Below are 21,809 nucleotides of genomic sequence, written 5' to 3'. Positions count from 1 at the left end.
GTTCGTTCTATTTTTTTATGCCAGTGGTTTTGTAGTAGCAGTCAATATTCTGAAATAGTTCATGGTAGAATATAATGTGTAGTTTTTCTGTAAAGCAACAAGCCGTTTGGATGTTTCTAAGAAGATTAAGCGGCGCAATTCCAAGAACAAGCTGGGCGCACATTAACGACAACAAAAGCTTTTTTCAAACTTACGCCATTATTCTTGTCAAACTTAAAGTCAGAAAACCAGCTGATAAAAGTGGCTGATTAAAAAGAAATCAATTTAATGACTGTCTCTGGTGTGTATCCAGAGACCTGGATACAAGATATTTCACCTTCACCACATTTGTTTGGCATTTTCTAGTTTAGATACTCTCCTAATCCAGTTTTTGCAAATTTAGCAAGTAGAGCTGCTAACCCAGAATCTCAGTGGGACAGCTTTCAAGAATAAACAGTCTCCTCGTTGTTGGATATTAGAAGCAGTCCTAATCTTCCTCACACCTGCCATTGTCGCGCCAAGCTATAAATACGGCGGCCATAAGAGGATCCACCTGGTGTCAGAGTGAAGGATCCTGCTGGATAGTGATCCTGACTCACAAGATGGCAGAGGAGCCAAGGCAAAGATTTACAGTACCTACTTAACTAATACTCAGAAAGGAGGCAACAGTAGTGAAAGGAGGGCTTGTTTACTTTTCAGTCTGTAACAAGAGCGAAGAAATAATATTATTTTAATGCAATGAGCCTGAAGGAATTAAGCGGAACATCATAAAAAGTTGCTCTCCTGAGAGAGAAACTGATTTTCTATGGAAAGGTAATTTCATGTCTAAACAGGTTTGCAGGTTTGGCGAGCTACATCTAGATTTATACATCTGTATGGTGTCTTATCTAACCACACAGATAGTTTTGCTTTCGCATGTCCAAGTTTTGATATCTCAGAAAGATCAAGATCCATGCTGATATAACCGAATGTAAAATGTTCCAGCCACTTTGTGCCTTAAACACAAATGAATGGCAGCAAGCGAGAGGTACAATCTGAGATAGCTTATCTTAAAACAAATGAAAGCATCTACATGGATATAAACTTCTGGGCGCTGTTCAGACTCTGTATGAACATGCGTTCTGGATAATGCGATCGCAGATGAGCGGGCAGCTTGTGACCACATTCTTTCAGTAGTGTGAACACATCATGCATCCTGGCCACATTTATATTTCTAATTAAGCTGAACTCACTGTATTGACTGTATCGACAGCAGAAGATTGTGAATAACACGCCTTAAGGCAGTGCAGGTTACTCATAGACCTGTCAGTGCTGCACAAGTTGCTGCTAGAATAATTACCCACTCCTTCCTGGATACAAAAGTGTGATTCAACAAGTGAAGGCGCTCCAAGTACTCGTGTGTTAATAAGGTCAAAATGGTTGGAGGTAATTGAGGTCCAACCCTCTCAGAGGAGTGTCTACATCAGACCGTTTAATGGAGTCACTGTGTATTCTAGTAGAATACTAATTGTCTCCTGTCTCTTTCCACAGGATCTCTGCTGCTTTCATTCAAGTGCTGATGACTAACAACAATTGATGTGAAGGTTGAAGAAAATTTTTGGTGTTGTAGACAAACCATGGACTGCACTGTGTTGCCACACGTGTGGCTGTTGGACATGTTAACCTTTGTGACTTCCTGGTAGTTCATTCCTAAACCCAACTATGTTATCAGCTTTTAGAAGACTTAAAATGTTCCCAAGTAAACAGGACTCATTTAAACAACAGGAAATTGAGCCCTGACACCGTATCCGACAGACTAGAACCATCTCAATGCCTCACTGAAGACCCCAAGGAGTCAAAACTGTTGATGTTTCTATGTAGTGTGTGTGAGAGTGCAGTGCAGCCTTGGATCCGCAGTGGAACCAAAATCCCCCCGGGCGCCCAGCCTTCGGGCCGGAGACGCTCCAAACCAGCAACTACTCTCTGGTGTTACTGATTCAGCTCAGCCTGCTTTCATTCGACCTATTCGTCAACTCCTTCAGCGAGCTGCTGAGGACCGAACCGGCCGTCCAGCTTGTTCTTTTCATGTGAGTCACTAAAATTGTGTCTGCCCCCTGGAGGAAAATTCTTGTGCTTAAAATAGCATACTTAAGTAGCCTATAATGAGTCATTTGGGATGCTGCAGTGAAATTACACTGTAATCCTGCAATCTTCTTGTTTCAGTCCTCTTTGTTTCTGCTGCTCACACTTTCTCCTATCTGATATTTTTCTTCAACAGCATCCAGGACATCGCCATCCTCTTTAACCTGATCATCATTCTGTTGATGCTGTTTAACACATACATGTTCCAGGTTGGCCTGGTTGCCGTATTGTTGGAGCGATTTAGAGCCTTGCTAATGCTCTCTGCTCTATACTTGACCTTCAGTATCATACTCCATTCTTGGCTTATGGTATGTATAAGTGCCAAACGTTTGTCATTTTAAACCTCTTCAAAAATTTCCCCTGTAAAGTGGAAAAAATGAATAACATCTGGTTAAAATATGATTAATAGTACAAGACTGACATACTGGACCGAAGAACACCATAAAACCCTTAAATCTCTTCAGTTCTGGTCAGTAAATTTGACAGGAGGTATCAAGCATGACTTGTGACTTTAGTTGTCTTCGTATTCTTTTCAGAATCTGCGCTGGCTCAACAACAACAGATTTATTTGGACAGACGGCCTTCAGGTTCTGTTTGTGTTCCAAAGAGTCGGTAAGATGCAGCGAATCACTGTATACACCGGTCTACATGATTTTTAACTGTATTCACAGACTTAAAATTTGCTTTCTACAATGAGGAAGAACTCATTATTGACTTACAGAGCTTTTGTGTGTCTTCTCTCGCCTTAATGTAAGAAGCAGGAGACGTGGTGGTGTGTGGTGAATTTTCCACTAGAGGTGCAAATGTTTACACAAGGGCGGATGCTGCTTTTCAGTGAGAAGATTAAATCTAACTGAACAAACACTCTGCCTACCTTTCTAGTTCCCCACTGACCTTCCTGCACTGTATATCTCTAGTTGTCAGTTATTCAAAAAATCAAAATCAAATATTAGTTGGACGTTCTGTGCAGAGTCTGCATTCTAACCTGTGCCTGTGTGGGTTTTCTCCGGGTGCTCTGGCTTTCCTCCGACAGTCCAAGGACATGCATGCTAGGTTAATTGGTGGCTCAAAATTGGCCCCGTTAGCCCGATGATAGACTGGTGACCTGTCCAGTGTGTACCCTGCCTCTCGACTAATGCTAGCTGGGATAGGCTCCAGCTCCCTGTGACCCTCTAGAGGATAAGCAGTTACAGATGATGGATGGATGATGTGTCAGTGTGACTATCACTCTGGTTTTTTAGTTCTTAAGAGGGTCACTGACAGAAAGACAGTAGTGTTTTTTTGTTTAGTTTTTTGTGAGTGAGTGTGTTCGTTACTCCTTTTCAACAGGCAGTGATATCACATCACCATGTGTGTGTGATTTTCACATAAGCTCATAAGTGGATAAAAGGATTTATTGTCTAGTTGCTGTTGTTCTCTGCAGGCGCTCCTTATTAAGTATGAGAACATACTTCAGCCACGTTTAGTTTGTTCCTTTGTTTTGTCTGCTACTTAACACCCGTTCAGGCGGTTGTGTGATTCAGTGTTGTAGTCAGTTTCCTTATGAAGTTGTGAGTTCTGCTGTATTTATATGATCTCGCTCAGTTTTAAAGGCAGGTGGGGAGTTCCTGTGTATCTGTGTCTGTCTACTTAGTTTGCAATCCTAACATTCATGAGCAATCAAATTGAAGAACATAAGAGCCGCTAACGTTGATTTGTGGCTTCGGTTCTCTCACAGTGACAAGTGATGCAAACTAAAAAGGATCATAAATATACACGAATCAGCCATAACATTATGACCACCTGCCTATGATTGTGTGGGCCCCATTTTTGCCACCAAAACAGCCCTGGTCCACGAGACCTCGGAAGGCGGGTTGTGGTATCTGGCACCAAGACGTAATCATCAGCAGATCTTTTAAGTCCAGCATGTTGCAAGTTGGGCCTCCATGGAATAGACTTGCTGGCCCCACATATCCTACAGATGCTCCATTGGACTGAGATCCAGGAAATTTGGAGGCCAAGCCAACACCTCGAACTCGTTCAGCATAGGCACCACGACTGGTCTTCTGTCAAAACCCGCATTAACAATTTTTAGCAATCTGAACTACAGTAGCTCATCTGTTGGATCAGACCACACTGGCCAGCTTTTGATTCTCGTGTGCATCTATGACCGTTGGCAGCCCATGTCACCAGATAACAGTCTTTCCTTCCTTGGACCTCTTTTGATACGTCCCAACCACTGCAGACCAGGAACACCCCTCAAGAGCTGCAGTTTTGGAGATGCTTGGACCCATTTGTCTAACTAACACAATTCGGCCATTGTGGAAGTTGCCCAAATCCTCTCACTTAATAAATGTCCCTGCTTCTAACACACGAACACAAAATATACCTGTCAGTGGTCGTAATGTTATGTTGGTTTTATGGTTTACTGTTTTCTCAACAATAGGTGAAGTGCAGATGAAGTGTGATGGATTGACTATCTCAAGCAAGTCTCAACAGGGGTTGCATGTGATAAATTGTACTAATATAAGCACTGAGCAATTTTTAGCAACTGGGTCAAGGAGATAAAACATTAGCATGGTCTAAAGTGAAGATGGAAATGGATTTAACAGAAATTGTACATGTTTTATCAGCTGTTCTGGATGTTTAGTGGCGCTGAAAACTGGGTCAGTGCTCCATTGGGAGGATTTTTTAATACAAAAGAACATCTGAGATATTCTGAAGGCTGATATATCAGTGCCGGCAATAATATGTCAGTATTTTATCATTTTGTGGCATAGACACATATATATTCTTGCTCAGAGCAGAAAAGATGGAAACAAGTGTTGTTTTCTGAGTGTTTTCTATACTATATATTAAAACCATATCTTTCCGTTTACAGCTTCTGTGTTGTACTACTACTTCTACAAGAGGACCTCAGAGTATCTGGGCGACCCTAGACTCTATGAGGATTCACCGTGGCTGAGAGACATCTTTGCTCGGGTCAGACAGTGATCTTGCTGCTGCAGCAGAGCAGTGAATGTAAAAACGGCACAGTAAAAAACTGCCATTGAATATTAAAATGAAAATCTACACAGTAAAAAAAAAACGGTCACTTAGATAAATTTTATTTGAAAGTAGAGAAAATGTATTTTAAATGCATTTACAATAATAATGTCATTTACATTTTGGCAGCACTCATTTCCAAACTGGAAAAAAATGTACTTCTTGGAACACATCCATTGCAGACGCAATTACCAGGCCAACGATGTATTCCTCGTAACATTTCCTTTCACTGCAGGGAGAACTGTGCCAAAATCTGGGAGGGTGTTATAGAACAATGAGGAGGAACTTGTTGATCAAATGTAAAAAAGAAAAGTATGTTTTTTTATATTTATTGTGTTGTTATCAGCCACCACATGTCCTTTTTTCTTTTCTGTCATTTTTTTTTGTAAAGACTATACTGCAGGTGTTTTATATAAATTTGAGGCTATTTGTGTTGCTTTGAGTTTGTTTGTAATGTCGACGCTGAACAGGGTTTGAACTTTTACGGCTCGTCATGTGCATCTGAATTGACAGTGTTTCATTTTAATACATACATGTAATACACATGCTTAAAAAACAATAAAATGTCATATAATACCATGTGTGTGTGTGTGTGTATAGTATGTGTGAAATGTACTTGCTCATATGATTTAGACGGCGGCTTCAGTGTTCGTTTCAAAGCATGTGGCCAGATGACTGAAGCGGAGCTGGTCCTTCAGTTCATTCAACTCTCTGAGGAGTGACTCCTTCTGAAGGTTGAACTGTAGAAGAAAACAAATTAAGTTTCTTTGCGCAGTATGACTTCCAGACATGTTTTGGCTCAAAGGGACATATTTAATCAAACGCTGTGGCAAAATCAATGATGAAATATAGATTCATTTGTGCTAAAAAATAGAAATGTCAATGGATCGTTACTCTTCGCCACTAACTGCTGAAACCTTACTTTAAAATCAAGATGATTGGCTGATGATTGACTAAAATACCAGACTAACTTACCCTTAATGCATATTTATAGAACCGCTCTGCTTCTTCTTGTCTGCCAGACTGAAAACAAAAAAAATCTAGTGGTTAGTTTGTCACCAGATAATGAAGAAGAGAATCTGTGTTTATCTTTTCTGCATTCACAAAGGGATGTGGGCTACCCTCATGTTAACCTGAACCTAACCTTATCCTTTCCCCTCGATGACTGATTGTCATTTCTAATGATGCTTAACTTGACCGCAACTTCACCATAATGAGAACAAGCTGTCTCTTCCGACTCATGTGGCTTGAAATTTAATGTCTGTCATGTTGTAGGAAGTGTAGGAAGGCTACATGTTTTCATTTACAAGGGGTAAAAGCATCATTTTGTATTAGTCTGTCTTAAAATATAGACTTCGAGAAAGGCGGCGCTTGAACTGGGACATGAGTAGTGTGTTTTCAGAGCATCGTCATTACTCACCCTTAGGCAGATGAGAGAGAGGTAAGCCCACACTTCTGAATTCTGGTTGTTTAAATGGTTGGCCTCGGTCAGAGACTCCTCGGCAACACGCAGCTCTCCCAGCTACACAAACACACACACCGAGGCTTACTTCCTTCCATGACGAACGTAAGACCTGGTCATTAGTAAGATAGTCCCAAGTAGACTTTGATAACAATAGAATTAGGAGTCCAACACCACTGTAAAGGCCGGATTTTGCAGATGGTATAAAAATCACAGTGTGATGTTATTACATTTTCATTTCTGGGACTGTTCAACATATTCAACCAACTTGGAGTTAAACCAAATTGCTAAATCAAATATAACTTAGATCATTTTTACAATTATTCCAGATATGAAGTGAGGTTTTACCCGGTAACAGGCAGTGCCCAGACCCAGCCAGGTCAGACAGGATGGAGACTCCTCACAAACCTGGAGGTACACCACTTTGGCTTCCTCAAACTGAAAATTAAAAAAAAATAAATAAAAAATCAAATTTATTTACACTGTTTAAGTTAGTGGATTTATATCTGCAGACACAACAAGCAAAAATGTCAATATCTGACCTTCTCCTGCATTAGGTAGATGGATCCCAGGCGGAGGAGGACAATGTGAGAGTCTGATGGCTGTTGCAGGGCGTTGATGCTCCACTCATAACTCTTCTGCGCATCCATGAACGCCCCTCGCAAGTAGTGACAGTGGCCATTCAAAGCCCATGCATCTGTGTCCTGCTCGCAGTGTCAACAACAATTTACAGGTTAGTGATCAGCAGAGATGCTAATTCAGTCAGGTATAATGGTAAACTTTTTCTATCACATATCTGTGTGATCGCATCATATTAATATTAAGAAAGTAAACCTCACACAAAAAAAAAGTTCTTTGAGAAAGTGGTTGCAAATATCCATTGAAGTAAATGGTTTGAAACAAGCATTCTTCGCTCAAACTCAGTCTCTCAGTGAAAATGGTGCAGCACTAAGGTTTAACATTACCCCCGAGGCTGCTCAGCAGTTTTGTTCTCTAAAAAACAACAAGATGTTTTAGGAACTTAAGAGAACTTCAGCAGTAAGGTTTTGCAGAACTTCAGGCCTTTGCATTAATTCACTTTTGATTTATTGCTACCAAAGCATGGCATTGTAGTTTATGCCTGATTTTTACAATAATTTTTTAGTTTAAGTACACTATAATTTTGGACACTGACTGTCTTAGCTGTTATTGTGGACTAAATTGATTCACCTTTAAACAAGCTGTTTAATTTAGTAGTTACATTTTTGCCACATCAAAACACAGAGGTGAAGGAAGTTTATATGTTCACTGTGAACTTTAACAGCTTAACACTAACGGGGCAGTACTGAAGCAGTAAACCACACATGTCACAGTGTGTCCGCCCAGTCCTTACTCTGTGCTATAGCCAGCTGACAGTGTTGGAATACCTGATCTCTGAGAGACAGCGCTTCTTTAATGCTGGCAGCAGCACTGCAGTAGTCAGCTTTGAGCAGCTGCAAGTGGCCCAGATTAAGGAGGTAGGAGAAACTGCGACCACCATCTGAACACAGCAGCTCCTGGGACAGAGTGTGTTCTGCCATCTGAAAACAGAAAACATATGTTTCTAATATTTTTTGTTTGATTAACTGCCAGTGTACTTATTCTTAACTTTAGCAAGGCAGTATAAGAAAGGACTTTTTTTGCTGCAGTGCGTGTCAACTGACAAAAAATAATTAACATGATATTCCAACATGAGTTTTCCGCAGCCAGGTGTCATTTTCCAATGTGGATGGCCATAAATCACTACAGAACCCGGAGCGCTCAAAACTGACAGTCACAAAAGGAGACAGCAGTGCTACAGCGTAGGTTATTTATTCATATTTCATTGTGTGACTAGCTGGCTGGTCAGGCAACCTACCAGGGCTGTGTGTGTGTGTGTGTGTGTTTTTACCTGCAGGGCATTGTTCTGCAGCAGGAAGCGGACTGTCTGTGTGTAAATAGAAGAGGATAGTTCAGAAGGAGATGGTCTGGAGCTGACACTCTGTGGTTCTTTGTGTATCTCTGAGTCCTGGTCAACAAACTCTGGGTCTGGGAGAAAAATACAACAACACTGTCAGGCTGCTCCAGGGGATCATATTAACTGCCACATGCACTTTAGGCTGAAGTGGTGCACTGATGGTCTCAATAGACAAAGATAGGCCTTAATTTTAGGTGGTTCTTGCCAAGCATCTAAACAATATACTGTATACACTGACTTTCATTTCTGACTGCATGTAAGACCAGGTGGTACATTAGCATTTGTTTTCTAGTCTTCAACTAGAAGGATGCTTTTCGTCCTGTGCCACCTCACCTTCCATAACAGTGGCAGACTGTGCAGATGTGGCTGTCTCCTCTTCCTCCTGCTGTTCCTTTTCGTCTCTCTCCTCGCCATCTTTCTTCTCCTCCTCTCTCTGTGTTTGCTTACTTGCCTCTTTGGCCCTGAGTATCCTTTTGGCCTCGAGAAAAGCCCTCTCAGCCAGGATGGATTCATTCTGGCACTCATGGAGTAAACCTGGCCAGAAGACCCAAAAATGTGAAATGACACTATACTGTGTATTTTCCAGCATGCATCACACCTTCTATGGGTCCCTGGGTCATTTAGGTTTGAATATTTAGTTCTTAATGTTGATATTATAGATTTAATATTGATAACACTGATTCGACATTACATTTTGGCCAGTTATTTTCTTCCAGACATATTTTCTTATATACTTAAACCAGTGGATTTAATGGATTTAACAATTGTACTTATAAAATACACATATCAGTTTTCATCTAACCCAGCAGCGTCCAGGCCGCTACACTTGGTGGGTCAATGCTGGTGGCTCGCTCCAGGAAGGTCTGGGCCTCCTTGTACTGCTTAAACATCACAGCCAAGACCCCGCACATCATCAGGCTGGAGAAATAAGAAGACATGATGCCCATAGTTACCTGACAATTATGAATGATTTATACCAAGATCATGGCTCTCTTTTGGGACACCATTATGCAGTACTTCATAGGAAGAAATGAATATCTCATTTGTAAATGAAAAAACTGCTTGAAGTGACCTTCAGTTTCCTGTAGATTTTATCCATCCATCATTTATCACCTGTTTATTTTAGATTCATCCAGTGTTTGTAGAGTAACTGCAAATTTCTCACCTTGGTTGGTGCGTTTGCTGGATGGACACGGCCTCGTGGAAACACTCTTTAGCTTTCATGTAGTCTCTTGTCAGCATGTAGAAGCCTCCCCAATCAAACTTGTGGGAGAACTCAAAAGGGTGCCTCACCACAAGCTACGGGTAAACAAACACAACATGTTAGATGCCACTTTAATTATAATACCAGCCAGGATAGAAATGATAATTAATCGCTGTTGCAACATAACGTGTGTCTCCCATTGCAAAAACACACAAAAGAAAACTGTGAAGTTCCAAGCAGAAGTGACAGAAAAAAGAGGGAACAAACAAACATCTGTGATTGCTCTGTTTTCTGTTTATTTACATAATCCCTTTTGGACTAAAATATAGATTTTTAGCATTTTCTTTTTCTTTATTTTGAGCAAAGAGCTTAAGCGTTACGGACGGTGAGTATCGTGACTGTACCTCTTGATAGTACTGGGCTGCCTGCTGGTAATTCCCAGTAAGCTGTGCTTCTTTGGCAAAATGTCTGAGCTGAGCAGAATTTAACTCGATGTTATTTGTTGAGTCTTCATCTTCGACATCATTGGAATAAATCTAGAGAAGATTTACAAATTAATTCCATGACAAAGATACAAAGATCGCCATACACTGACGTGCCTGTGTGTTTGTTACCTTGTCGAGAGCTACGTGCGTCTCGTCCAACAGGTAGACATAGAGCTCACTGAGAAATGCCTTGAGCTGCTGAGGGTCAGTGAATGCCTCTGTCCGCTGCATCTTGTCACGTACAATCTTCACCACTGCATGCTACACAACAGCAAAACACACAAACAAATGGGAGATAAAAAAGAGTCACCAATCCAGGAAAAAAAATAACCTTAATGGGCAACAGATTGACAGAGCCACCCAAATTGTGTCAGACCTTCATCTGTTCCTTGAATGCGAAGTATCTCCCAGAGACATTGAGCGCTCCCATCAGCTGAATCTTCATCTGTTCTTGGCTGCAGTCTTGTGGCGCCTTGCAACTTTTTCCAAACAGTTCCTCATACTGGTCTGAAACATGGGTCACTGTGTTGCCTACCTGACGGTGGAAGTCCAGCACTGCCTGCAGGAGCGCACACCAGCGGAGAGAATTCAACCACAAAGCAAGCCTCCACTTTTGTATGATTCCTCTTGTGTGTATATATTTCTGTGTCTATGTCCTACCCTTTCTGCTTTGCTGGGACCCGCTGGAAGTAGAGGTCTGGGTGGGATCAATGCTTTGACCCTGCAGGAAATAGAGACACACTCTCACTCTTTTGTGCTCCACAGAAACAGCAATTAAATGTAACAGAGAAGAGAATTGTGAACGTTAATGAGTAATGTCACAGCTGTACCACTTGTGATCAGACCACTCAGGGTGCAACAGGGCCATTGTTAACAACAGAACGGGGTCAAACTCAGGATTTACGAAACACATTACCTTCTGGCCAGCTCCTCTGGAGATGTTTTTGGTACAAGCGGTTTCTCCAAGGCTATCTCAATGATAATATAAGTTCTGGCCTCCAAATACATCTGTCATGAACAGAAATGAGGCATTAAAATGTTGAAGGCATTAGGTTACAGTAAACATGAGGACTAGATTGAGGTTCACAGTATATTATTATACAAATGATGTTAAGTAGATGTTTAAGTATTTAATGAATTAGTATTAAACTCTAAGTACACCAGATTCTCCACATCAAGTATTTGTAATACTGCACAGAGTTGTGTTGCTGTTCAGGGGAAGCTTACATTTCCTTCTACATTGACTTGTGTCTCAGTTTCAGGCAGAGTTTCAGAAACGCTGTCAGCTGCAGTCGTCTTACTTTGATTGACAGTTTGCTACAATAGTAAAAAGAATACATGTTAACAACAAACGCATTTTTAATGAGAGGTAACAAGAAAGTCTTCTGTTTTGCTTGTGTTACTTATTACTGTGTTAATATATTATATCACAAGATTAAATTTTGACGCAAAATTTTATCTCCTCTCAGCATCGTGACCCTTCAGACCTTTTTGGATGGCTCGTTGGAATCCATGCCTCCCTTGTTGTTTCCATCCAGTTTCTTCCCTGGCTTTCCCTTGTGAGAGCCAGCAGCGGAGCTGGCACGAGCTTTGGCCTGAGTGGCTACTGCCTTAGTATGCTCCTTTAACACACTGACACTGCGCTTAGCCTTTGGTGCGAGATCATTGACAAACGCACTTTAATACAGGCATACACCATTGGGCAAGCATCAGGGTTATTTAACAGGCTATTTTACAGGAAGTCTTTGTTTAGAATACGCCCACAGACATAAAGTGGTGGAGATTTACGACCTAAATCTCTACGAGACAGCTCCACAACACACATGATTTCTAAAAATTATTATTTTTAGAGAACTGTAAACATTTAGTGTCTGTGTGACCTTGTTAAACAACTCATTCTGTGAGAAGGGCTGAATGCTGTATGCTCCTCGGATGCGGTTGATTCCAGGATACAGCAGCCGGCCCATGTCCACAAATGCCACACCATGGAAGGGGATCTCTGGGTCCTCATCTCCTAGCTACACACACATACACACATGTGCACAATGATAATATGTCCTTCATCTAAGACGAATACTCCTCTGCTTCCCGCCTGTTGTCTACTCTTGGACTGACTTGACATTAGTTATGGTTAAATTTCAGATCTATCTTTCCTATCATGATATCTGACGTGTGTCTCTTTTTCCTACATTCATGAAATGCTACTGACCTTTTCCAGTGGAACCAACGACCTCATAATCTCCACCGGCCACAGTCTGCTCTCAATGATCCTCTGCTGCAGCCTGAAATTTCAGTCAACATTTATATACATTTGAATATTTTCAAGTTTATTCTTTGCTATAACATTCAACAAAACGTTATTTTGTATATGTCCAGAAAATATTCTACGCAAGTGATAACTGGCTTTAAAGCCATGGCAACAGGTGACGTAAGAAAGACTGTAAGAGTAGAAGAAGAGTCGTGGGGTTATGTGTGGTGCTGCTGACCTGGTAGTTCCCCCTGCATCCAAGAAACAGTGTGTCTCCGTGTCCCAGCTCAGCCTGTTCTTCGTGGTCTCTGCCTCATCACGGAACGCCCGGTCCTGTAGGAACATTTATTAGTATTATATATCATTAATCACGTGCCTGTTGGTCCAATTGTTGGTAAATGAAAAGTCTGGCCATGTCTGTCAACTGAAATTTTATTGTGTATGACATTTCCTGCTCTCACACATTTCAGCATCTAGATAGTTGATGTCAGTGTGCCACAGTGCTTACCTCTAAGTCTGTCAGCTCACCATCCTCCTCTTCAATAGGCTCTGGCTGGAAAAATACTCCAGGTAGGTAGTGGTTCCCTGGGACTAGCATGGCCTGATGGGGCCTCTTCTTCTGTCGGTCTTTAGGCTCCCTCTGCCCCCCTGCCTTTAGGTGCCCTTCAGAGAACACCAGCATCTGATCTTGCTGGGAGTCAGAGGAATAATACAACCGTACATGTAAGAGTGTTATCTGTAAAATATCCTCACATAGCATAGAAGAAAGCTCACCTTTGCAGTAAGTGGGACTTCCAAGGCTGCGATGTACGAACAGGGAGAGTGGGCAGGGACTGATAGTGGCCATGACTCAGGGACAGAGTAGGCTGTCTCCACAGTTACCTTCAGTAGACTGGAGGCTGAGAGTTCAGTCTCAGACAGCACTGGATGTGTCACACTGACACGCACATCCAAGCTTGAGTGCTAAAGGGGGGGCAAATGATGAGGGACATTTAAAACGGTCTTGAAGTAAGAGAGCAACAAGCGTTATCTTTTTCATAAATGGGGGTAGCTGTGGAATAGTGGATTAAAAAGCAGCTTTGGGGCCGTAAGAGCCAGCAACTAAACCCCCTAAAAAAGTGCTCCCTGGCCGCTGCATGCGTGGCTGCCCATTGCTCCAAGTGGATGGATTAAATGCAGACAACCTACTTTTGTGGTTGATATGACCTTTCCTCTAACAATAACAGACTGATATTGTCGAGACATTGCCCAACCAACCTTGCGGCTGAAGTCCTGCAGAGACTCTTTCCCTGAGGCGCTGACAACTGGACTGAGTGGAACTGTGGATGAGAAACTGCACTGACCTAAAGAAAAGAGAAAATCATTGTAAAAGTCCTGCCCTCCAATGAAAACTCTCTAAAATCAGTTTCTGCTCTTCTGACCTCCACAGAAAGCAGCTGCTGTTCGGGGGGGGGGGAGATACACTGGTTTGTCTTACTACAATACAAAAACATATCATTTCAAACACTGCAGCTGCATTTAGACCTTGCAGCAGCGGGAGCAGGTCGACCACAGCTTGGCCCAGCACGGCAGTCTTGGCCTCAGCTTTCTTCTCCTCGGGCAGGACCTCTATCACCGTCACTGACCACAACAAAAACATTCCCATTAAAAAGTGCTGTGGAAAATAAGCACCAACACAAAAACTGCAGGGGCTCTTCTGTTTTTCTTCAGTAGTGGGGTAACTACTGCAGGTGTTTTTGGAATAAATATTGAAATTGTTTCAGTTTAAGCTGCAGTTGAGTTTTCACTGTATGATCATCGATGATAATAATTTGAAATGGATCAAAGACAAAAATAGAATGATAAGAAGGGATAGGGAACGGTTCTCAGCTGAGGAGAAATATTTCCACAGCTGGTCATCTCAACGGCCTGTTTGACTCACGTATGACTGGTCTATGGGCAATGTCACTAAGAGCCTGAGCGTCCTTTGAGCAGGGGAAGTTGCAGGTAAAGTCATAGTCAACACGGTGCTTCACAGGGTCAGACGGCTTCTTGTCTGACTCTCCCAGCACCGTTCCACTAACTGCAACCTGCAGGAAACTCTGGAAGTTGTTTGACTTTTTTCCATGCTGAAAAGAGAGGAAACAAAATATGTAACGTTACGTGAACACTGTCATCCTCACACCCTTCTCAGTGTCAGCTAACCTTCTGACTTTCTTATAAGAGTTTTTATAAGCCCCATATCCGTCATTTCCATTCGCATTACTTTCTGAATAAGTCCTGAATGTTTATATAACGTGAGTGTCAGCCATTAGTTCTGTATGCTGCCAACCCCTCATGGGACCTCCAGCTGGGTGGGGATGGTTCTTTGATCAGCAGAGGGTTTGATGTCTCCGTGTGAAAGCTGGAGACTGGAGGCAAAACACAGTCTCCTGCTGTAATAGAAACTGGAGTATAGAAAATATGGTATATCCATTGGGAGATGAACAAAGGCGAAGGATCAGAGGTAATGATGATGAAAGTCAGATGGCATTTTGAGAGTAGTGCATTACATAACTTGTAATTTTGAATGCATGCTTTTTATCTGTAGTATGTGACATTTATTAAAGTTTTCACATACTTTTGCTTGTGAATGAGCTTCAATCCATATTACACAAAAATAGCAGTACAATAAATGTTCTTCTGTGGAAGAAGTAAGCATACCTTTGGCTTAACAAGAGCAAAAATAACAGTTAATTTCCACCATAAATAACCATGTAGACTCTTTCTTGTAAAATCTATTCAATGGCAAATTTTAATTCTCTTTAAGCCGATACATTTATTGACCAGTTCATATGAGTTAGCATTTATTGTTAGCTTGATTCAGATCGCAAAAACTTAGCAATAAATAATATAATCTATAATTATTAAATCTGTGGTCAGTAACGTTGGCTAACCAAAGCTAGCAGATTTATTTATGCAATTATAAAAAACTCTTTTGATCCTGTGCTTTGCGAAACGGTTGGTCAGTTTATTGAGAATATGTGTTTGTTTTGTATTTGAGAATATGTGTTTGTTTTGTATTTTTTTAAGCTAAGTTAGTTTACTTTACGGTAAAATACACCTGTTCTCAACCGCTGGTTACGTTACTTTATGCTAATGCTACGCTAGCCAAGTTCTCCAATTTTCGTACAGAACCTCTGCTACACTTACAATCGTTGAACGATCTTACCAGGTTATTTCCACGGATTACACTTATATGTATCGTCAGATTTGTTTCTGGTGTGTTTCCAGGTGTCTCCATTGTGTATATTAACTTCTGCTAGCTGTCGTTTTCAGTGAAGGTGCGTTTTTTCTTTGAGACGCGGTGAGGCGTCTCCACGGCAACGGTACTTCACTGGATGGTGGATTCAAGCATCGTCCGACATATCGGGCATTTCACCGACTTAATCAGTAATCACTGCCGAACAATCTGCAAAATGGCACGCCATAAAGAGAATTCATATAAAAAAAATGTACATCAGACTGCCGGTAATAAAGCTAGACTGACTACAGCCACATTGGATAGCAACTCACACACTGTGTTTTTCTATCTCCTCCTCTATTGTAGTCCTTGAATGCAACGTTAACTTTCTTTTTAGCATACAAGGGCAAATGTGGTTTGCAGTTCATTCCAACAGCTGACACATGTTGTTGTAATAGCATGCTTTAATCTTAAACCACATTGAAAAATACAAGTTTGCATTGATGATTTCAGTTTTTATCCTTAAATGTACCACAACTGGTTCGGTGCTGTAGTAGTGCTCTTAGGACAGCAGGGGTCGCTGCTCTCAAAGGAAACTTCTCAGTTGGCGTAAAAATTCAGAGGTTAATGGGTAGTTTTGTTTAGAATAGAATAGAATAGAATAGAATAGAATAGAATAGAATGCCTTTATTGTCACTATACACATGTACAATGAGATTAAAAGCCAACTCCAATAACAGTGCAAACACAGTGTAGAAAATAGACAATACAATATAAACATGGGTAATATACAGTGAAGATAAATTAGACTTAGACTTAGACAGACTTTATTTGTCATTTTGATTTTCACCAAAAAGAAATTTCGGTACAATGGCTCTTAGTACAGTAGGAATATTTAACAGAAACAGAAACAGTATGTACAACAGAAACGGTATGTACAATTCCCGGGAACGTATATACAGAATATAATAAATATAAATATCTAAGAAGCTTGAAATGTTAAAATAAATATTATTGCACATTCTTAATTACAGGGTAATGGGAGTGGGTGGAGGGGGGTACTGTTTATAGTGTGTTCAGCAAATATAAGTAAACATAAAGTAATAGTACAAAAAAAGGGGAGGTAAGGTGCACAGTGTTAAATATATGTTATTGCACATTATGGTAAGAAATATTGCACATCATATTATTGCACATTATGGTAGAATTCCACATTATGGTAAGAGGTATGTTTTTCAGTAATGACTGAGGAGAGTCTGGGGGTTTGGGTGGTTGGACTGTGAAATCAGTGCATGTGAGAGTTCAGAGTGGTTATTGCTCTAGGGAAGAAGCTGTTTCTAAATCTGTTTGTTTTGGACCTGATACACCTATCAAACTGAGATCAATAGCAATCCATATTTTTCAGTCAGCATGTTATTATGAGTTGTGTTACCCTATGATACATATAAACACTAAGTCTTGCTAACGTTAGAGCATATTTTGTCATTGGCAAAAACTTTATAGTATGTGTTTATGTGTAACAAGGTTTAACCCGTAATAACCTTTAATGATGAGGCAACTATTTTAAATGTGCAAGACTTGGACTAAAAAAAAAATATAAAAGAATGAAAATTCAGATTCAGAAAACTTTATTTGTCCCCGGGGGGCAATTTAAGGCACAGGTGAACAGCTTAATGTGCAAGTACAGACATATTAAGGTGCAAAAAACACAGAACAAGATACAAAATACAAAGTATATACAAGTTACCATGCCATAAATGTTATGACTATCCAAAATATCCATGATGAATGAAAGAAGAAGAATCATTCAGTACCAAATATCATTTAGTACCAAATATCAGCTAATTCCCAGATAACTTGACATCTGTGGCAAATTCTTTTGTCATATTGTCCTGCTGTCTTGTTTTAAATTAAAATCCAATTTGCACCCCCCCCCAAATTAGTCCAGTTAGTCAAATAATAATCATATGTCTCTTTGTACCTTTGTATTGGTACATAGTCGTGTTGCTGTGTATGCCTCATGTCTCAAACCACATCATTGCCTTAAATGGCGCTGTGAGCTGCAAACTAACTGAACATGCAATGTGTCCTCCAGGACGCAGGGGGGCGCTCCAAGATGGCGCTCCTCGTTAATCCGTTGACCCTAAACGTCTCGACTAACTACTTCCGCGAGTCTTATTATCAATGATTTTGTCACTTGAGTGGGATTAAACACTCCTCTGGTGTTTGTCTTTTGTTGTTGTTAAAGATGTCGTACAACTACGTGGTAACAGCCCAGAAGCCCACGGCGGTCAACGCCTGCATCACAGGTAATCACGGGCTGCGTTCTTTGCAGCTGTGCACTGATTAAACGTTTTCCACCTGCGTGCTAGCTGAGCTCCCGCGCTACAGCCAAAGTGCTGCAGACGGGCCTGTGCTAGCAGCTAGCTGTTGTTTTGCTAAGTCGAAAATGTTTACTTGCTCGACTGAGCGTACTTGCCCGTGTTCAAGTGGCGGCACACACGCCTGTTAACTCTCAGTGTCGCGCTTGTTGTAATGTACATGTGACCCAGAAAGAAACGTAACGTTAGCTGTTGTTGTGCATGCTTAGTTACCGTATATTAAATTGCGTTTCCTCTTGTCACACAAATCACACAGTGTTCCTCCGCTTGTAAGCCTAACAACATGTCGTCGCTTCATCTAATGGAGACAAAAACAGGATGCATAGAAGATGATCTTAGATAAGAAACCAGCACTTTATACTGCTAGGTGTGTATTTAGGTCACTGTTTAAATATTACAATCGGCGCATTCAATATGGAGACCTTTTTTTTTATAGTAGTGATAAAATTTTAAGATGACATGCGTTATCTCGATCTGCACTGTGGTGATATAAATTCACCTGCCAAAACATTAGGTACATTAATGAAAGTAGTATTGTTCTAATATGACAGTCTTAGCTTTATTACTGTTATTATGTTAAAACAGCGTCAGAAAGATGTTGATTCAACTCTATGGTCATTGTGGAGGATGAAGTTTGTGGTGCAGATATGATATTAAACACAAAAGTGTTTCTTTTATTTAGCCTAAAATTGGCAAAATAGCAGAAATGTGTCGGTACAAGACAATACAATTCAATAGTACTCTAGAAACAACAGCTTCCAAAATGAAAACACTATTAAATCGACAGCTCTTTGTCGTTATAGCCTTCATGAAGCTGAGATTTAGTGCAGGATTGTTTTATTGGAACGCATTTGTTTTCACAAGTGTACCTGATGAACTGGCAAGCGAGTGTAGCTGTTAATCTCAAACCTTTGGATCATATTACACAGGTATAAAATTGGAAACTATTACAGGTTACGGTTCTTAATGAGTGGTGGGGTGTTTAGGTCTTTATTTAAAAAACATTTGGCCATCTGTGGGCTGGTAGAGAACCATTTATTGGGAACATCTGAACAAATTCATTCAGTTGCAGGTGAGAATTTGGACATCTAATCAAGCGTGGATCATCAACAGATCTTCCACATAAAATAAATCTGATAAAATTATCCCATTTAGTGCCATAAACTTGTTTGAGTATGCTCCATTATTTCAGCTAGAACAGTTTTTTAACATTTAAAATAGTGGGGCAAATGATATACTTGATGTTATTTATTTCAGGTAGTTTGTGTTGTTCTTTGCTATTTGAATAAGTTGAAGCATGTCAGTACTTGTTATTTAAATCCATCATCTACATCTTTTTGAGGCACTAATAATTGTTTTTCGATCATCTATTCGGCCACTACTTTCACCTTAACAACATGCTAAGTAACATATTATAAATGCCTGCAGGTCACTTCACCTCGGCGGAAGACCTCAATCTGCTCATAGCCAAAAACACACGTCTGGAGATCTATGTGGTCACAGCAGAGGGGCTGAGGCCCGTCAAAGAAGTGGGCATGTATGGCAGAATTGCAGTCATGGAGCTTTTCCGGCCCAAGGTGAGTGCTGTGTGTGTGTGCAGTTGGTAACAAGATGAAACTTCATTCAAGTTGTAAGCAGGCTTTGAGACTATTTTGCTCAATGTTTTACTTTAGCTGCATTAAATCATTTATTTGTGGTTTCTTTGTCATCTTTGGACATCAACAGATTTTTTCATACAAGTCTCTGTGCTGTCTGGCGAATGCATGTGTCACATTGTGTCCAAACATAGATAAGACAATAATAAACGACATGGCTTTTGTTAAAAACAAGAACTCTGTGTGTCTGATACGTGTTAACTTTGGTACCTGCTATTTGTGGCTCTCCAGGGTGAGAGCAAGGACCTGCTGTTCATTCTCACATCCAAGTACAACGCCTGCATCCTGGAGTACAAACAGACCGGGGAGAGCATTGACATCATCACCCGTGCCCATGGCAATGTTCAGGTGGGTGAGACCGTACCTTAGCAACCTTAACTTCTCTTCTATAAACACGAATGTCACTTTTTTCTTTTATTTTTGAAAATAGGCTAAAATAGGTAAATCTGCATTTACATTGTCTGTATTCATTCTGTTGCTATTCACTGCCCCGTTGTGCAGTTGTGACAATTGTTAGCAATCTGCTTTAATTTATTGGCCATTTTCTTTCTATAACCTTAGATTCTCCTGGTTTAATACAATTAGCAAAGATCTTAAAGTAGTCTAGCCGCCGGCGAACATCTGTGATCTTGATGTTTCCTGTACGTCCTGCACTGTTGGCACTAGTTCGATCGCTGGCACTGGCTTTTCATCCAATTCATCATGTTGAAATAGTGGATGAGTCTGTCAGAGCGCAATCACTCTGATTGGGTGGTTCATTTTTGAGAACCAGAGCAAAAGAAGTAGAGCTGAAGTGACAAAAGAAAAACAAAATGACAAAGCGTAAAGGGAACACAGAATCCTTTTCTCGTTTTACATATTAATGTAATCTAAACGTTCAAATACACAAATACACAAATCAACCAGAACATTTAAACCAATTCCGCAGGTGAAGGGAATAACATTAATAATCTTGTTGCAATGCAGTGTTCTGCTAAGAAATCTGTTCCTGGTATTCATGTAGATGCTGTTTAGACACGTACCGCACCTCTAAACATTGTTGCTGACCAGGCACCCCCACCCCAGAGCAACAACACTCCCTAATTGCAGCAGCCGTCCCTGGCAGGACAGTGCAGCCTTCCACACACAGAAACTACTTAAGAACAGCTCAAAAGCCTAAGACTAAGCTGTTGGTTTGGCTTCCAAACTCCCCATATCCCAAACTGATCAAGTTTCTGTGGGATTCTCTGGAACAAACCTGATTCACAGAAGCCGATCCCGTCAAGTCATAGTACTCAAAGACTCCCCTACCAACTTCCTGGTGCCAGACACGATAGGACACCCTCAGAAGGCCTGTGTACATATCCTGTTGCACCTAAACTGTGCTGGAGGCAAAAGGGAGAACTACACAGTATTACGCAGGTGTATTTTCGCAACAACATGATAATCTAGAATGAATAAACTGTAGACCAACTGATCAGCTTAATTTAGGACAGGCCAGCTCTATAATAGTTTGTAGCTCTTCCCAGCCCCTGAGCTTCTCAGCTTGTAGAATCTCTTCTGTTTTACCAACCTTTCACACAAGCACGGGCCTGCTGCAGTCTTTGCCTTCTATTCAAGTGCAAACATTTGGCTCAGACCCAGGCAACATGACGCCACAGTTGCCCTTCATTTCAGGATTTGTGTGCCTGTACCTTAAAAGCTTTCAAAACTTGCTATGCCGTATTAAGCAGCAGCCTGAGAATGCACCAAATGTTATTTCTGTCATTCTGAAACCTTTCCAAACCGAATGCCCTTTTGCAGGATCGCATTGGACGTCCATCAGAGACGGGTATTATCGGTATTGTAGACCCTGAATGCCGCATGATTGGCCTGCGGCTATATGACGGGCTGTTCAAGGTAATCCCGTTGGACCGGGACAACCGCGAGCTCAAAGCCTTCAACATAAGACTGGAGGAGCTGCAGGTCATCGACGTCCACTTCCTGTACGGCTGTCAGGCCCCAACTGTCTGCTTCATCTACCAGGTACTGTAGGGGGAGTTTGGCACTTGGTAAATTTAGAAGTTAGACATTTGCATTTATTTGGATCAAGTA

At 41.0% G+C, this 21,809-nt stretch overlaps 2 protein-coding genes and 1 pseudogene across 3 annotated transcripts in view; 2 read left to right on the top strand and 1 right to left on the bottom strand.

Annotated features, from left to right (window-relative positions):
* The first annotated feature begins 1,597 nt into the window (after nucleotides 1-1,597).
* LOC311486066 (transmembrane protein 138-like) lies at nucleotides 1,598-5,115 on the top strand (annotated as a pseudogene). The gene is made up of 4 exons: nucleotides 1,598-2,045; nucleotides 2,237-2,408; nucleotides 2,637-2,712; nucleotides 4,961-5,115. The product of its transcript is annotated as a transmembrane protein 138-like (transcript).
* A 594-nt stretch (nucleotides 5,116-5,709) lies between these two features.
* On the bottom strand, nucleotides 5,710-15,760 carry cfap70 (cilia and flagella associated protein 70; the record flags this gene model as incomplete). Its single annotated transcript, XM_084541737.1, has 26 exons — nucleotides 5,710-5,864; nucleotides 6,100-6,147; nucleotides 6,545-6,646; nucleotides 6,935-7,024; nucleotides 7,129-7,290; nucleotides 7,993-8,145; nucleotides 8,496-8,632; nucleotides 8,895-9,095; nucleotides 9,364-9,479; nucleotides 9,727-9,860; nucleotides 10,170-10,301; nucleotides 10,380-10,511; nucleotides 10,627-10,809; nucleotides 10,911-10,971; nucleotides 11,167-11,258; nucleotides 11,478-11,567; nucleotides 11,738-11,899; nucleotides 12,131-12,268; nucleotides 12,460-12,532; nucleotides 12,737-12,831; nucleotides 13,007-13,189; nucleotides 13,273-13,461; nucleotides 13,756-13,841; nucleotides 14,023-14,118; nucleotides 14,420-14,606; nucleotides 15,689-15,760. The coding sequence occupies 26 exons, from the start codon at nucleotides 15,758-15,760 to the stop codon at nucleotides 5,754-5,756; spliced, it is 3,225 nt and encodes a 1,074-aa protein (XP_084397863.1). The 3' UTR covers nucleotides 5,710-5,753.
* Nucleotides 15,761-17,872: 2,112 nt separating this feature from the next.
* The window catches only part of ddb1 (damage-specific DNA binding protein 1), a 48,635-nt gene continuing 44,698 nt past the window's right edge, over nucleotides 17,873-21,809 (top strand). Inside the window, exons 1-4 of the mRNA XM_084540858.1 lie at nucleotides 17,873-18,009; nucleotides 19,510-19,658; nucleotides 19,968-20,084; nucleotides 21,519-21,740. Of these exons, the coding sequence (XP_084396984.1) occupies nucleotides 17,949-18,009; nucleotides 19,510-19,658; nucleotides 19,968-20,084; nucleotides 21,519-21,740 (549 nt within the window). The 5' untranslated portion in view covers nucleotides 17,873-17,948. The remainder of the gene's footprint in view (nucleotides 18,010-19,509; nucleotides 19,659-19,967; nucleotides 20,085-21,518; nucleotides 21,741-21,809) is intronic.

Source organism: Chelon labrosus, assembly GCF_963514085.1.
Source record: "Chelon labrosus genome assembly, chromosome: 3".
Taxonomy (NCBI): Eukaryota; Metazoa; Chordata; class Actinopteri; order Mugiliformes; family Mugilidae; genus Chelon; species Chelon labrosus.
The sequence above is the reverse complement of the archived record's forward strand: the minus strand, read 5'-3'. Positions and strand labels throughout refer to the sequence as shown.